Source organism: Mus caroli, unplaced genomic scaffold, assembly GCF_978045245.1.
Source record: "Mus caroli unplaced genomic scaffold, Mus_caroli_1 scaffold_13, whole genome shotgun sequence".
NCBI lineage: Eukaryota > Metazoa > Chordata > Mammalia > Rodentia > Muridae > Mus > Mus caroli.
Genome location: NW_028227268.1, coordinates 113,866,870 through 113,884,126, shown reverse-complemented (window position 1 = coordinate 113,884,126; position 17,257 = coordinate 113,866,870). Strand labels below are relative to the sequence as shown.

At 40.6% G+C, this 17,257-nt stretch overlaps 1 protein-coding gene across 1 annotated transcript in view; it reads left to right on the top strand.

Annotated features, from left to right (window-relative positions):
- Nucleotides 1-17,257, top strand: part of Abca13 (ATP binding cassette subfamily A member 13) — a 485,227-nt gene that overhangs the window by 337,321 nt on the left and 130,649 nt on the right. Inside the window, exon 48 of the mRNA XM_021177120.2 lies at nt 5,542-5,653. Coding sequence (XP_021032779.1) covers nt 5,542-5,653 — 112 coding nt within the window. The remainder of the gene's footprint in view (nt 1-5,541; nt 5,654-17,257) is intronic.

The window sequence follows — 17,257 nt, the reverse complement described above, 5'->3', positions numbered from 1 at the left end:
GTAGAAGTGGCTTGTGTGTTGTTCTGACTCCTGTTTCTGTTGGTCCATATGGGTCTTCTGCACTGGTGGTGATTTCTGGAGATTTTTGCTGCCTGACGTGCTCTTTACAGGCAATTGAATGAGCTCTATCAACCCTTCATGGAATTCACTTCTTTCTAGAAAGCCAAGAAATCTGATATTGTGAGAGGAATGAAGGGCTGTGTTATCAGAGCCCAGAGGTGGCTGCTGTCCAGTCAGTGATTTCATTTTCTTTCAGCAGCAGCTTTTCCTTCAGCTTTCTGGCTGTGTTTAAGATACAAAGGATGATTTATTTGTCCTTCTGATGGAAAAGTAAAAATTTGGATATGAAGATGACTTAGGACCTAATTCAGGGCGTATGGAATGCCTCCCAGGGACCTCTCTGTGATAGCCTCACTGACACTTTGAGTGTATATTTTATTTAGTCTAAATTCACTTTCCAGCATATGCATTTCAAAAAAGGGGCCAAACACATGGCTCATACCTGTGTGTATATGTAAATGCACATACCTCTGTGTGTGTGTGTATGTATAAAACATTTCCTCCTGCCTACACTTTTACAGAGGTGAGTACATGTAGAATGACTTTCTATTCTTTCTGTTCTACTGAGAAAAAGAATTGGAGGTAACAGAATGTATTCTTACTTCCTTTACTAAACTATCTCACTTTCTGACTTTTGGGCCAACATTGCATAACTATTTCTAGAGCACAATATTGTTTTAGGAAATAATTCTTTGGAAGAAAAGAAACACTTCATTTGAATGCTGCAAAATCCTTAGTGAAAACTTTAAGATCATCTTAAAAGTTACTTGATTTAAAAAATTAACAAAGCCCTCTCAAATGAAGGTCACTCAATTAAAAAAAATTGAAAGAGGAACCTAAGAGCATTTTAAAATCTATTCCTGGAAGATCACTCACTCAATTCTTTATTGCAAAATAAAACCATACAAATATTTGAAGTAACTACAGGTCATCAGTAGCCTTCTTGGTACAGAGGCATTCAGTCTGTGACTGCAGGGCTGGACGCGGTGGGCTGCACTTCGTGATGCCATTTGGTATTCTGACTGGGAAGGTGCTTCTGTGCTTGGCCTTGACTCCTGCTCCTGGGAGTGATTCCCAGTCCATCATTTGCAAAGGTCTGCAACTTTGTTCTTGGACAACCATCTGTCATCTTCCTTCTGAGCCCTGTGTGAGGAGGACATGTAAAAATGGTCACTGAGCAGGGTCTCAGCTGGCCTACAGAAAGCTTGGCCATACACCCTCTTGCAGTGGGCATTCAGTTCAGTCAGGTGTTGACTGCCTGGTGCAGCTCACTGCAGCATCTAGGCTGTTTGTTGATGTAATTAAGGACCACAAGCTGCTGAGCCTGTGGTTCTTGTTGAGACAAGCACTTAGTGAATTCTTAAACTTAATTACTGGGATCTGGGGAGTGTCAGACTGCCAGGGAGCAATGTCTACTTTGAAGTGCGAGGTCCTTCTGTCCCTTTGAGAGGGCCACTTAACTAGACACTTGCTCTGAAATATGAAACTCTCAGCATCTTGCTTAGAAACCTTCAACACAGGTTTGCTGGGAAGTTTCTGTACTTTGTCTTCAGAGATAGCATAGGTGACACTTTTGACAAATGTACACCACTCTGTAATAAGGACGCACATTTATCAGTGGTCCACAGAGACTATCTTGCCACTTTTCCAAGCACTTCTGCACCTTTCTCCTCCTATTTTCAAATTCCTACAAGCTTCTCTTGTGACCAAGGTGCTACTCCTAAAGTGGCGCCTGTATTTTCAGTTTCTGTGACAGCCTCACCTTCTGCCAGTGTTAATTGCTATGTCAGTTATCTGGACCCAAATAAATACTCAATGCTAAAGTTTCCGAACATCAATGGCCTGAGCAAAAGACATTTATTCAGCTCAGAGCCTGTAAAGTTCTGCTGCTGTCATCTTCACTGGGCTCACTGTGGGAAGGAATGAGGATGTGTGTAGTTAACTGGCTGTTGGCTTCTGATAGGAGGAAGATAGATAATTTAATTTAGAATATTTAAGGAAGGAAAATATTCTTCATATGAGTGGGGGAACTTGAAATGAAAATAATTGCTTTATTACTTGCTGGCCTTGGGAAATGTATTGCATACCCCAAAGCTACATACTCAGAGGAGTGGAAGAAGAGAGGTTATGGAGATAGACAAACATACGTATGGATCAGTATCTTTATTACTTCTGTAATATGGATATATGTATGTATATATACATATATATATATACACACACACACATATATATTTTTTTTCTTTTTTTTAATTTGTGAATTTAAAGGAGGGTGAAATGGGCTATAGGGTGTCGTGTTGTGAATGCTGAGTGACCACTATGGTACATCTGTGTCTGGTATGAGAGTCAGCAGGGTAAGCTGAGAAGATTATCTCTGCACAATTCCTTCTATAAGGAAGTGAACACTAATCAGAAGCAATGCAAAGCAGATATTTAGATCAGCCACCGAGGAGCAAAATAGAAATAAAGAACTGGTAACAGGTCTCATTTTCTGGAAGGAAACAGCACCTGACTTTCATTCCGAAGAAATGTTCAGGCCACATGAATGCTAAGAATGCACTGCAGTGTGTGCATGCATGAAGTCTGAGCTCATCTCTACTTTGTGTTTTATCTTCCAGTAGGTCAGCCCAGCCAGGTCCCCTGGGTAACATCAGAGTTCAGGATGGATGTGCATGCATCTATGTTCTTTTCAAATCTCTTCTATTGTCTCATTTTTTGGTTCAAAGCAAGTGTTCAAGCACAGAGTCTCATGACAAAGGAGCAAGAAATTGGGCTGTTGAGAAATGGGGGTGCCTCGTGTGTTCTAGAATGGCAACCTCAGAGCCCAGACAGTTAAGGCATAGCAGGTAGCATAGGCATCGTACTCTCCAGTGCTTTTATCCTCCTTTTACCACGAACCTGCTGTTATCAGTCTTCTAAAATATTGCAAATCTACAACATTTACAGGTAAAACAAAACAAACAGGCGGAACAAAATAAAATTTTAAAATTCCTGATCTAGAGTAATGACTACATTATTTCCTCTTCTCTTTCTCTTTTTCCTTCTCATTTGTTAAACTCTTTTTTTCCTTTTTGCCAACCATAATTATTTTATTTTTTATCTCTTGTATTTTCTTTCTTTTTTTGTATTGCAACATTTTTATTAGATATTTTCTTTATTTACATTTCACATGTTATCCCCTTTCCTGGTTTCCCCTCTGAAAACCTTTTATCCCCTCCTCCTCCTCACCAACCCACCCACTCCTACTTCCTGGCCCTGGTATTCCCCAACACTGGGGCATAGAGCCTTCACAGGACCAAAGGGCCTCTCCTCGCATAGATGACTGACTAGGCCATCCTCTGCTACATATGCAGGTGGAGCCATGAGTCCCACCATGTGTACTCTTTGGTTGGTGGTTTGTTCCCTGGGAGCTCTAGGGGGTGGGGGTGGGGGTGGGGTACTGGTTAGTACAAATTGTTGTTCCTCCTATGGGGCTGCAAACCCCTTCAGCTCCTTGGGTCCTTTCCCTAGTTACTCTACTGGGGACCCTGTTCTCAGTCCAATGGTTGACTGAAAGCATCCACTCTGTATTTGTCAGGCACTGGTTGAGCCCCTCAGGAGACAGCTATATCAGGCTCTTGTCAGCAAGCACTTGCTGGCATCCACAATAGTGTCTGGGATTGGTGATTGTATATGGGATGGATCCCCAGGTGGGGCAGTCTCTGGATGATAATTCTTTCAGTCTCTGCTCCAAACACACCTCAGTGTCAAAGACAAACATTACCTCAGGCTAGAAAGGCTAGAAAACAACTTTCCAAGTAAATGGTCCCCCAAAACAAGCATGAGTAGTCATTCTAATATCAGATAAAATGGACTTTCAACCAAAAGTTATCAAAAACATAAGGAAGGACACTTCATACTCATCATAGGAAAAATCTACCAGGAAGAACTCTCAATTCTGAACATCTATGCTCCAAGTGCAAGGACACTCAGAATTCTCAAGTGAGGAATACTGAATGACTGAGAAAGACCTAAAGTAATGTTTAGCATCCTTAGTCGTCAGAGAAATGCAAATCAGTTGTTAAACTCTTAATGAAACTGTGTCATGGTAAAGAATGAGATTGTGTACTGACTTTAACGGAACCTTAAGTTTCTTGGGAATATAAAATGACTATTGCCTGTGTGCACAAGTGTTATTGAGTGTGTGCGTGTGCATGTGTGTGTGTGTGTGTGTGATAATACAGAACTGTGAAGGAAATGCTTGCTAGGCAAAAGAGTTAGACAGACTTCTGAGATATAATCCAGACTCCTTTAGCTTAGTGCCTACTCCATCCCAGATCTCAGGCCTCAATCTCAATTGCAGGATCATAGCTCTAAAATATCCAATATCTTGGAGTAGAGTTTGCCTGTCCTGTGCTACTGTACTTAGGCAGAGTTCAAACATGCACACAATGAATATCATGTCTTTGGTGTTTAGTAGGTTTTAGGATGGCCCCTTTTTCTTACAATTTAAGAGATAACTTTATGAAGTAAATAAGCAGTTGGAAACAGGAGTTAGTTGTGTGAAAGATGGGGTGGATGTCTACTGAAGTAAAAGAATTGTAGAACATTGACTTGTACAGTAGGTTTCAGTTTTATTTCATATGTATCCCACTTTATTACTTAGCTGTTAAATATAGTCACAGAAAGATGGAGGATAAGTGGCTTGAGGCAAGGCTCTCACTTAGAATATGCTAGTGTACAAACTCAAGGAGGCTTCTCCAAGCACTAACATTGTGTGGAATAGTTTTTATTCATCAGTATAGATTATCTATTGAAAAGCAGCATTGCTAGAACTGTGTGTTCCACCACAGTTGAATTATGACCCAATCTTGAATTTCTTGACGATACCAGCTTTCGATCCTTACCATACATGTATCAGTTTTTATTAAACTCTTGATATTTTGAAGAATGGGGAACAGTGGTTCGATTTGCATGTTTTATGATATTTAGCATCTGGTCCTTACTATAGTGTCTCTCTTTTCTCCTTCACCTTGCTCATTTCAAGAGGGGCATAGGTTTATTCTCCATGCTCAACAAATGTTCAATTCAATTTATTTTGAGAAAAAATGTTCCATGTGCAGTTATTAAATTGAAAGTAATCATTTTTTCTGATCATCTTCCACGCCTTTAATTTGCAGGTCAAATTTCATTAGCTTACCAACTGAGAAAAAAATATATAATGGGCTTCAGTCCCAAATCCTGTGAGACTGTAATTATAAAGCTACATTCACATTTGTTCTGGGGAAAATTAATCTATTTTTAGCTGTAAATTATATGCTTGAGATAAATATAAAATTAGCAGACTGGAATTGGCTGTCACTGTCAGCCATGAGGGAACATTTCTCTGAATCCTGCCTTCAGGTGCTATGGAAGCTTATAACAAATGTATTCTAGCCCAAGAACAGACTTAAGAACCATTTTCATGAAATCCATCATTTTTTTTTTGTTTGTTTGTTTCAGGTGTGGTACAACCAAAAGGGTTTCCATTCTCTACCCTCCTACCTGAATCATCTCAACAACCTGATCTTGTGGCATCACTTACCTGCCAATGCTGTAGACTGGAGACAATATGGTAATGTTATTTATTTATAAGTATAAATGGACTACTTTCAATATAACAGTATTTTTAAAAATAGAAGTTTTACTTTTATTTTTTAACATTAAAGTTTTACTTTTAATTAATTATGAATTAATAATGAATGATAGGAAGAATGTCGAGCAGTTTCCTACCAGCACTGCATGCATAAAAATGCACCAAGTTCTGGACTCCCTCTGCCTCTTACATGAAATATTCAACCTTCTTGAATCCGTGACCTTGTCTGTGAAACAAAAGGTGTTCTGAGAGTTTATTTCAAAAATTGTTCTACAGTTTAATACCATCTAGAAACAAAAGTAAATTAAAATTTTAAGGATACAACTGTATGGAACACTGTAGTAGAGAATAAAGATTTCCCTAATGTGTGATCATCGGGGAAGTGAAGATTGTAATTTGATTTATGTTGGCCTCTTGTCTCATCAATCACTTGTGTCAACCACTGACTGATTACCTATGCTTCTCGTTTTGGAGAATGGCTCAGGTCCATTTCTAGAATCCAGAGTTGTTTTCTTGGTTTAGAGGTCTCTATCATCCTTAGCTGAGTAGATAAGCCATAATTTATCAAGTTGATTAAGTACCATTATAAAAACAACAACAACAAAAACAACGACAACAACAACAACAACAATCCAGAAGCCTTAGCAGCAACAGGCCACAGCTGTCATGGTTTGTTTAGCTTGTGCTTGTTGAAGCATCAGTCCTCATGCAGGACAGTGCTGAGCAGCTACTCTAAGGTGTTCCCTTTGCTTCCTTTTAATATCTGCCTCCTAATTTCCTCCTGGTTTCTTTACTTTCATATGTATGGGTGCTTCACTTACATGTATATCTATGTGCCAAGTGCATGCCTTGTCCCCCAGGAGGACAAAAGAAGGCATTGGATCCCCTGGATGGTACTGCGGTTGCTAGTGGTTGTGACCCACTGTGTCAGTACTGGAACTCAAACCCAGGTCCTCTGTAAGAGAAAGAATTACTCTAAATCACTGAGCCATCTCTCTGGACCTCTATCTTTTTACTTTTACTGGATTTTTGTGGTTTCCTTGTGCATACAAATGGCAAGTATTCTACCTTTGCCCATATCTCCAGCCTGCTGAAACCTTTTAAAATAAGGTGAATTAGTTTTATCACTCTGATGATATCTAATAATAATTGATAATATCAAATATTAAAATGTGTATGGCTAAGAGAAGTACAAAAGAGTTATACAATCCTTCAGAGTAGGAACCGAAAAATGACTTTAATTAAGGGTCTAAACTATGTCAGGAACTCCATTAGGATTTAGCATCTATGGTTTCTTTTTAATTTTCATGTCAGAATTTGTAAGATAATGTTTTATAGATGTACCCAATTGAGACTAGGCTCCACAACTCTATGGTTTTGATTGATTGTGGATTTCTGTAGTGGTCTCCATCTGTTTCAGAGAGAAGTTTCCTTGATGAGAAAGTTGGTAAAGTCTTACCAAAATGACTGCACAAAAGTTATCTGAGCAAGGAAGACATCAGTGGATATGCTGAAATGTCCCCAAACATTGGGAAAACCCTGCGAGGCTTCAGCCCTTCATAAACGATAGGCAACTGAGGAAAGCTGTGACCTAGACATATAGCCTTCTCCAGGGAAGGGTACACTGATTGGCTGTCCATTGCCAAATGGTCAGATTTGCAAACATATCGACAAGCAGTCTTATATAAAGTGAACTGATTATGTTTAGGAATATATTGAGTGTATGCATAAGAATATATGCATATACTAAAAATGAGAAGAGAGAGCATGAGTTTGAAGGCAAGAGTCGGATATATGGGAGGATTTAGAGAGAAGAAAGGGAAGGGAAAAATACTGTGACTAAAGTATAATTTCAAAACTAAAACGAAAATAAAAGATAGGCACTATATGCCCATTTTATTGGTTAGAAAACTGATGTTCCTTATAATCATCTATGAGGCAGGTACTGAGCTAGTTTGGCTCTGGGGCATGGTGGCCTCTTGTTCTCATTAAAAGCCATCTTCACCATCTTCACTTTTCTCTCATGTTCCATTGAGAAAGCCTTTCTTTGGACAGTCTCCATCAAGGAGTATCATAATGACCCTTGAGTGATAAGTAATACTTTGAGGTCAACTGGGCAGTCTAGAAGTCAGGATGACAGGCCAAATTCTGGTGTGCTTCAGATTTCAAGGACTTCAGTTTGACCTTATCATGAAGTTGAGTCAGGAGAGTTTGGTCTTCTCTCTGAAAGGATTTTTTCTTTGTAGCCAAATTCTACTTGACCTTGACTGATACTGCCAGGAGAAAAGAATTTTTTAGTCAGCCAATTGATGGTTTTTCCCAATGTCAAGGATAAGAGCAGTGTCATAAAATGAATAGGAGAGAAAGAATGAGAGAAATGTACTTCTCACATTGTAAAGGCATTTAGGCAAGATCAGGATGAAGCTAGAGAAGAGAGCATGCTAAAGTTCAAACAGATGGGAGAAACTTTGGGGCACTGGGGACAGAGACAGGAAAATATTTAAGAGCAAAAATAGAAATTTGGGCTTCTGAGGTTGAATGACTGAAGTCAGAACTGATAGCCCTTTGAGAAATGTCAGGAGAAAAAGGTACTGCAGAGAAGACCCGTGTGTTCTGCAGGACTGATGTGGAGTGAGTTGGGGGAAATATGCAGTAGGGTTCAGAACACTGGAGAGAAGAGATCAGAGCAGCCCTGCAACCTTAGTCCTAACCTTACTTTAAAAGTGACAAGTAAATGTAGCCAGATGAGCAACCTCAGCTTTCTTATTCAGCCAGGGCACCAGACAGCTGTGTTGTTCATGGCTGGTGTCCTGAAGGGACACTAACTGTTGTTCCTCCCAATTCTTATCCACTCCTTTCGCGTTTATATTAGACATTCTCCACTCTATGTTCTAGGTTTCTATATTAAAAATGGAAATTTCATCTTTACCAAGAGTCTCACTGTTACTTCTTTTAGAGTCTTAGCTTTGATTTGCTCTCTACAGTCTGCAGTTTTCTGTCCCTTGTGTCTGCCAGCCTACAGTTTCCCCCTTGTGACTCTAACAGGCTACAGCCCCTGCTTTCTTGCTTCTTCTGGTCAGACATTTGAGCATCTTTGTTATCAGAACCTCGTGCACACATCACATAGACTAACATCACATGGAACCTCTCCTTCGCTTTGGGAACATTGGAGGTGCAGAGTGACCACCACTACCTAAGGTTCATTGGCAACAAATTGTAACAAATGGTTTAGGCTCTGGCTCTGGGAACTTCTTTACCACTGCAGCACCTGCAGTGATAAACTCTTTTAGAGCAAAGAAAGTAGTCTCAGTTATCAGCAAGATGTCAGAGTAGAAAAACTTCAGGACATGGCTACCCCAGGGATATATTACAGGAAAAACAGGAAATGGACTGTACTGGCTAATTTTGTGTCAACTTGACACAGCTGGCGTTATCACAGAGAAAGGAGCTTCAGTTGAGGAAATGCCTCCATGAGCTCCAACTGTAAGGCATTTTTCTCAATTAGTGATCATGGGGGAAAGGCCCCTTGTGGGTGGTGCCATCTCTGGGCTGGTAGTCTTGGGTTCTATAAGAGAGCAGGTTGAGCAAGCCAGGGGAGGCAAGCCAGTAAAGAACATCCCTCCATGGCCTCTGCATCAGCTCCTGCTTTCTGACCTGCTTGAGTTCCAGTCCTGACTTCCTTTGGTGATGAACAGCAGTATGGAAGTGTAAGCCGAATAAGCCCTTTCCTCCCCAACTTGCTTCTTGGTCTTGATGTTTGTGCAGGAATAGAAACCCTGACTAAGACAAATTGGTACCAGCAGAGTGGGGTATTCCTGTGACAACCTGACCACATTTTGGGGAGGACTGTGGAAGGACTTTGGAACTTTGGGCTTGAAGATCCATTTGTTGTTAAGAGCTCTGTCAGATGTTGTGTAGGAGCTTGGAAGATAATGTTGAGAACAGTGCAGAAGATTGAGGCCTGGTTTGTGAAATTTCAGAGGGAAAATTAAAGACTCTTTTCAGGGCCATTGATATTTTGGAGTTTGAAGATTCTGTAGTTCTGGTTATCTGGGGCTGAAGAATCAGCTGTGATTAACAAGATACCAGAACTACTAAAGCAAAAACTTTGCACTACTGGGACTATTGATGCTGGTTAGCTGGAGCTAAGAAATTAGCGGTGATTAAGAAGAGACCAGCATCATTGAGGTGACATCTTCTGGGAAGTGTTTTCTGAAAGCACAACGAGGCTGTGTTCCAAAGATAGCCAAGGTTGTACTCCTGCTGCAGCGGGACTTGGTAATGTGTAAGGGTCACTTAGGTGGTACTGGTTTTGAAGGCATGAAGGGGTCACGCAGAGCAGCTGAGGCTAGGCACTGTGAGAGGCCATGGAAGGCCATTGGTGAAGGTGCAGCCTCAGTTGCAATTGAAGGCCCAGGACTGAAGGGGTCACACAGTGTTTTGGAGATGCCAGTACCAAGAGATGACCACCAAGAGCAGCAGCAGCAGTGGAGTACAGGCATCTGGAGCCTAGAGGACACACGTGTGCTACAAAGGGCATGGCTGGAGAAGTGACCCAAGCCCTTGGAGGAGCCCAGAAGATCGTGAGTTGGATCCCAGACATTGGACGGTTGGAGATTGATTTTTGCTTTTGATTGTGACTGTGTCCTGATATTTTCCTTCTTGAAGGAAGAAACTGTTTTAGTGGAGCCCACAGTTAAGAGACTTTTAATTGTAAAAAGACTTTGAATTTTTAAGAGATTTATATTTTAAAGAGATTGAAAATTTAAGAATATGTAAAGACTGTGGGACGTTTAAAGTTATTTAGACCTTGGGGATGAATAAGAATGTATGGGTTGAGGCTTACTAGTGATGTGTTTGTGTGTCAAGTTGACAAGGGGTCAATTGTACTGACTAATTTTGTGTCAACTTGACACAGCTGGCGTTATCACAGAGAAAGGAGCTTCAGTTGAGGAAATGCCTCCATGAGCTCCAACTGTAAGGCATTTTTCTCAATTAGTGATCATGGGGGAAAGGCCCCTTGTGGGTGGTGCCATCTCTGGGCTGGTAGTCTTGGGTTCTATAAGAGAGCAGGTTGAGCAATCCAGGGGAGGCAAGCCAGTAAAGAACATCCCTCCATGGCCTCTGCATCAGCTCCTGCTTTCTGACCTGCTTGAGTTCCAGTCCTGACTTCCTTTGGTGATGAACAGCAGTATGGAAGTGTAAGCCGAATAAGCCCTTTCCTCCCCAACTTGCTTCTTGGTCTTGATGTTTGTGCAGGAATAGAAACCCTGACTAAGACATGGACTAAAATACCTTCCTGGGAGGTATGGAAGTCAAAGATTGACAGAAACCAAATACCCAATCAAGAAAAAGTAAGGGATTGCATGCAACCTTTGTTTGGCTTTGTCCCGACTGCTCTTGGAATACCGTGTTACTATTTTGGAGCACTGGTAGCTCAGTCCAAATACGTTCTTGTGAACTGGAAAGAGCAGTGCACCTAGGACTGTAAGTGGTCTATTCTATACTGCCTGTTAACTGCCTGAGAGTCTGGTCTCTGTGTCATGTTAATCTAGATGTTCTATGCATGAGATTCTGATAAGGAAAGGTTCTGGAAAAGGTCAGAAAGCAGTGGATATGGCCTGTTAAATTCACAAAGGGGACTATGGGCTCTCAGATGCCAGGGGCAGAAAACTGCAAGCTGCATGTAGAGGACATATCACAGCTAAGGTGCTAGAGGAAGCAGCAGTGAGATTCTTGGTGAATCTCAAGTGAGTGTGGCTTGGAGGAGAATTAGACAAGTCTGTTACCAGGAAATAGGAAAGAAGTGGGAACCACAAGTACCCACCCCAAGTAATTGAGTGACATAGAACTAATATACAAGGGGTGGTGGTGTCATTCTTCCCCATCTCTCTTTATTTCAGATAAGGTCTTTCCATATATCACAACTTGGCCTCAAGTTCACAATCCTGTCTTCTCTTACCAGTTAGAGGTATTGGAGACCTATACTACCATGCCTTACTAGTTATTACAAATGCTTAATTTTGAACAAAATACTCTATGGTTTCTTAAAACATTGATTTTATTATTATTCAGGTATGGTGAAGGGCAAGGGATAAGTAGACAATTGATTGAATGGTGAGTTGTTATATTCACAAATACTAAGGAGGGGGCATGCTGCCCACTAGAACCCTCATGGGAGGCACTGGGGAAGTTCAGGAGAGAAGAAAAGGAAATGTGGCAGAGCCTCTGATGCACTTGTGCAGGGAGCAGTGTTCGGGCTTGGAGAGCAGAGTCAGCATTGCTTTGGAGGAGTGAATGTGCCTAGGGGTATTGTTATATACCGAGTCTGCACCTAATTGGCAAGGACTTGGAGGTGATTAGAGTAGAGAGTACCAGAGCCTTGCTGCCTGGACCATAGTTATCCATCGATCCTGTCTGTAAACCTTGTCAGATAACCAGACATCCTGATGATGCTCATCTCAGAAGCATCTACTTAAAGCAGTGGGCTCTTCATTTGTTTGTGGAGAAGCTGTGTTCGACTTGAAAAAACACATTTATTCTCTGTTATTGGAAATTTCTTTAAAGATATTTTATTTGTTTGCTTTGTGTCAGAGTTTCAATTTTTGACTTGTTTATGCACTCACCGCTGGAAAGGAAGTTTTGTGCAATAAATTGGGAACACAGAAGACAACACCGCGGGAGGGTGCATTGTGGGTTGTTATTAAAATATTGATTAAGAACTCCCACTAGCAAAGCTCTGAGCAAAAATATTCTATCACATCCTTTTCCTCTTGCCCATTCATGTGGGAATTGGACAGAGCTGGATCTATGAGTTTAATATTATAATGAGAGCAAAGCTTAGCCAGGAGAGGAGGGTGATGGCAGAAGATGAGTCTTGTCCTCAGCTTTGGCCCCAGAAGCTATATAACACAGGGCGCAGGAGCCTCCAGACAACAGAAGCCAAACACATGTCTATGAAATATACAGACAACACTGTGTACTCAAGATTAGTCCTCTGACAGTTGTGTTGGCAGGCAGGTATGGACAATCTTTTCTTAGATATGAAGGAACTATTTGAGTCCCAACCTGTCTACTTGTAAGGAGGCTGGCATGTCCGGACCTATGGTGGTCTCTTCTCTCATCTTAGTGAGCTCAGAGCATTTCTGAGTCCCTTATTTGAACTATGAATCTCACTGTAATATAGTTTGAATTTTCTTGTGAATTTCCATAGAGTCTGTGCTGGAAAAGGTGGATGTTAGCCAAGGCAAAGCAGCTGTGGTTTCCAAAGTCAATTTCCACGACGGACTATTTCTTCCTGTGTGTTAGTTCAAAAGGGATTCATCTGCCCTAATGTAACAGGTTCCAGAACATGTTCGGGTGCTAAGAAGTAGAGCTTTTCAGGTGCTACTTGGAGTCTGGTATGGGGATTTGGGGCTTCACAAAGATGACAGGACTGTGCAGTGAGAGTTAATTCCTATCCTTTTCTCCTTTTCTGTTCATGTTGGCAGCTTAATCACATTTGTCATCAGAGGAATTTGTCAGAATCCTAAGGGAAACTACATGTTAGTTGACACTAAACTTGGAATCTGTCCTTTTCAGCAAATCTTCTCCCATTTTATCCTTGTAACTCCACAGGTACATGTTATCTGTCTTTTTATTTCTACTCAGCCAGGCTCTAGGTACCAAAGGTGTTTATCCAGATATTTCTCCCATGGGCAGCCTACCATGGGGGCTCTCAGAGCATGTCTGAGGTTACTATGGATAGCATCTTCCTGGATGTGGTATTCTCTCTAATTCATATCGTTTCTTTTGAGATAGTGCCTTACTATAAAAGGTAGATGGGGCTCATCATCTTCCTGCCTCAGTCTCACAGGTACTGAAACTGTAGATGTCTTCATGTGACACCCTTACTATTTCCTTTAATCTTTGGCCTTAATATATATATATATATATATATATATATATATATATATATATATATATAATTTTGAAACAAGATCTTATGCAGTCCAGGCTGTCCTTCCAAACAACCTACTACATGAGGAGGATAATCTCAAACTCCTAATCCTTCTGCCTCTATCTCCCAAGTACTGAGATTACAAAACATGCACTACAATGTCAGGGGATGACCTCCAGGCTACCCCCGGTCTGGTCTTGCACTCTGTCCATTGGAGTTCTTTTCCAGCCAAAGGTTCAGCAAGGGTCTCATCAGGACTCCTTGCTGTTTCTCATATGTGCACATCAAGTCACAGTTCTAGTTGCATGAAGATTTACCTCTATTAAGTATTCATAGACTGTGACTCTGTCAGTGTTTGTAGTTTCTTCCAGCATTGCCTAGGTGTTTATCTTACACTTAGGTCATGTAATGAAAAAAGCAAAGCAATGAAAGTACCCAAGCATGTGTGCCCTTCTCAGGCCATCCTGCACAGCTCTCCTACCACATACTGTGTGTCTACTAAGTGCTTTTGCTTCCTGCCTCCTCTTTTCAGAAATCAAATCATTTCTCTCATCTCTCTCTCTCTCTTCTCGCTCTCATTCTCACTCTCTTTTCAGAATTCCATTTGTATTGATTCAGCAATCAAAATGCAATCAAGATGCTGACATTTTGTTGGAAAAAGTGTTTCTAAAATGTTGAAATTGTCCTTCTTGTCCATATTAGAAATTTTGCTGCCTCTCATATGTGTTCAGGATAAAGCCCATGCATCTAACTAGCAGTGCCTCTGCCACTGCCAGCCTGAGATCTCACCTTATTCTTTCCCAAACCTTCTCTTGTGGACCAGTGTCTCTGGGCTTTTATGTTCAGTGGCTGAGGGCCTCTGGGAACCCTCAGCCAGGGTTTTTCCCTCACTGTCTAGCACCTTAACCCAACATTGCACATTTCTGCCCGACTCCCAAGATCTGACTCAGGTGTGACTGAGCTCCTCTGAGTGCCTTCCACTGATCAGAGTGAGTTAATGGCCCTCAGGTAGTAGCTTCTAAAATCAACCTAGAGATCTGCTTCAGCCAATGCTTAAATATTATCATGAACACCTGGAGATATTACACTGAGCACAGTGTCAGTGAGAACTGTAGATTATCATTATCTATTTTTTGATTTGTAGCTTTGTGACCTGATAATTTGTAGTATATTTCTGTATCTATTCTTATTTCATTTAACATAATATTCAACAATTCATTCATGTGGCTAACTAATGACAATATTTCATTTTTTTCTTTGCCTGAATAACAGCACTTCGTATAAAAATACCATATCTTTTTTGTCTATTTGTCAGTTGACAGACACCTAGGTTAATTCCATGTCTTGTCTATTGTGAGTAGTGCAAGTGTACGTGAAAGAACAGATGTTCCTTTGATGGACAGCAGAAGGACTGATGGGTCACAGGACAGCTCTACCGCCAAGTTTTTAAGGATCATCCATGTTATTTTTTAGAACTGCTGCCCTATCTTACACTTAACCAACAGTGTGTTGGCCTCCTTGTCCTATATTCTTACTTAAGCTTATCATTCATCATTTTGATATAACCTCATAGTCCTGCTAACTGGAGTCAGGCCTTACCTCCCCCATGGTTTTCATTTGTAGTTCTCTGATGATTTCTTATTTCATATGTTATTGGTAGTACATATTTTTTAAAGAAATACTGAATTTTAAACCATTATAATTGGTTCCTTTTTGCTGTTGAGAGATTTGTACATTCTTGGCATGCACCGTTCATCAAATGTATGGTTTGAAATATTGTTTTCTTCCATTCTGTAGGTTGTGTCTTCTCTCAGTTGGCCATTGTTCCCTCTATGGAAGTGTTTTCATTTGATGCCATCCTGTTTGTCTATTCTTGCTTGTTTCCTATACATGAGCAGTGTTGCACAGCATCCCTTTTCACCTCTATTCTCTAATCCTTGCATGGTTTTAGGTCTTAATAGTTTCTGAATTGATCTTTGAATGTGGTTAGAAATAGTTTTCTAAAACCCACTTATCAGTGAGTACATAACTAATGTCTTCTTTTGTGATTGGGTTACCTCACTAAGGATGATATCCTCCAGATACATCCATTTGTCTAAGAATTTCATAAATTCATTATTTTTAATAGCTGAGTAGTATTCCATTGTGTAAATGTACCACATTTTCTGTATCCATTCCTCTGTTGAAGGACATCTGGGTTCTTTCCAGCTTCTGGCTATTATAAATAAGGCTGCTATGAACATAGTGGAACATGTGTTCTTATTACCAGTTGGAACATCTTCTGGATATATGCCCAGGAGAGATGTTGCTGGATTTTCCGGTAGTATTATGTCCAATTTCCTGAGGAACTGCCAGACTGACTTTCAGAGTGGTTGTACAAGCTTGCAATCCCACCAACAATGGAGGAGTGTTCTTGTTTCTCCACATCCTCACCAGCATCTGCTGTCACCTGAATTTTTTATATTAGCCCAGAAACTTAGAATTCCCAAGATACAATTTGCAAAACACAAGAAAATCAAGAAGAAGAAAGACCAATGGGTGGATACTTCATTCCTCCTTAGAATAGGGAACAAAATAACCATGAATGAAGTTATAGAGACATAGTTTGGAGCTAAGACGAAAGGATGAACTATCCAGAGACTACCCTACCCGGGGATCCATCCCATAATCAGCCACCAAACTCAGACACTATTGTATATGCCAGCAAGATTTTGCTGAAGGAACCCTGGTATAGCTGTCTCACATGAGGCTATGCCAGTGCCTGAAAAATGCAGAAGTGGATGATCACAGTCATCTATAGGATGGAACACAGGGCCCCCAGTGGAGGAGCTAGAGAAAGTACCTAAGATCTGAAGGGGTCTGCAACCCTATAGGTGGAACAACAATATGAACTAACCAGTACCCCCAGAGCTTGTGTCTCTAGATGCATATGTAGCAGAGGATGGCCTAGTCAGCCATCACTGGGAAGAGAGGCCTCTTGGTTTTGCAAACTTTATATGCCCCAGTACAGGGGAATGCCAGGGCCAAGAAATGGGAGTGGGTGGGTAGGGGAGCAGGGTGGAGGGAGGGTATAGGGAACTTTCAGGATAGCATTTGAAATGTAAATAAAGAAAATATCTAATAAAAAATAAAACTGAAAAAGAAAGAAATAATTTTCTATTAAAAAAAAGAAAAATTGGGGTTTTTTTTCCTTTGCATATGAATCCCCAATTTCTGTAGTTCTGTTTAGTAAACAGATTGCTTTTCTCCCAGAGTATGTTTTTTTTTCTGTTTTTTAACTGGTTATTACATTGTTTGTTTGTTTGTTTGTTTGTTTATTGTGGTGTTTTTAAAATGTGGGTACATGTGCTATGATGCAGATATGGTCCTCTAAGAGGACAACTTAGAGGAGTCAGTTCTTTCATTCTACCATGTGGGTCCTGGGAATCAAACTCTAATCACTGGGCTTGGTGGCAATTACCTGCTGAGTCATCTCACTAGCCTGCATGCTTTATTCTTGGCATCTTTGTGTGTGTGTGTTTGTGTATAATAGCTTTATGGAGTCAAATAATATGGTGCTTTTAGCTCTGGTCTTTCTGTTCAAGATTGCTTTGAATATTTGTGGTTTATTATGACTTTATATGATTTTTCTTTCTTTCTTCTTC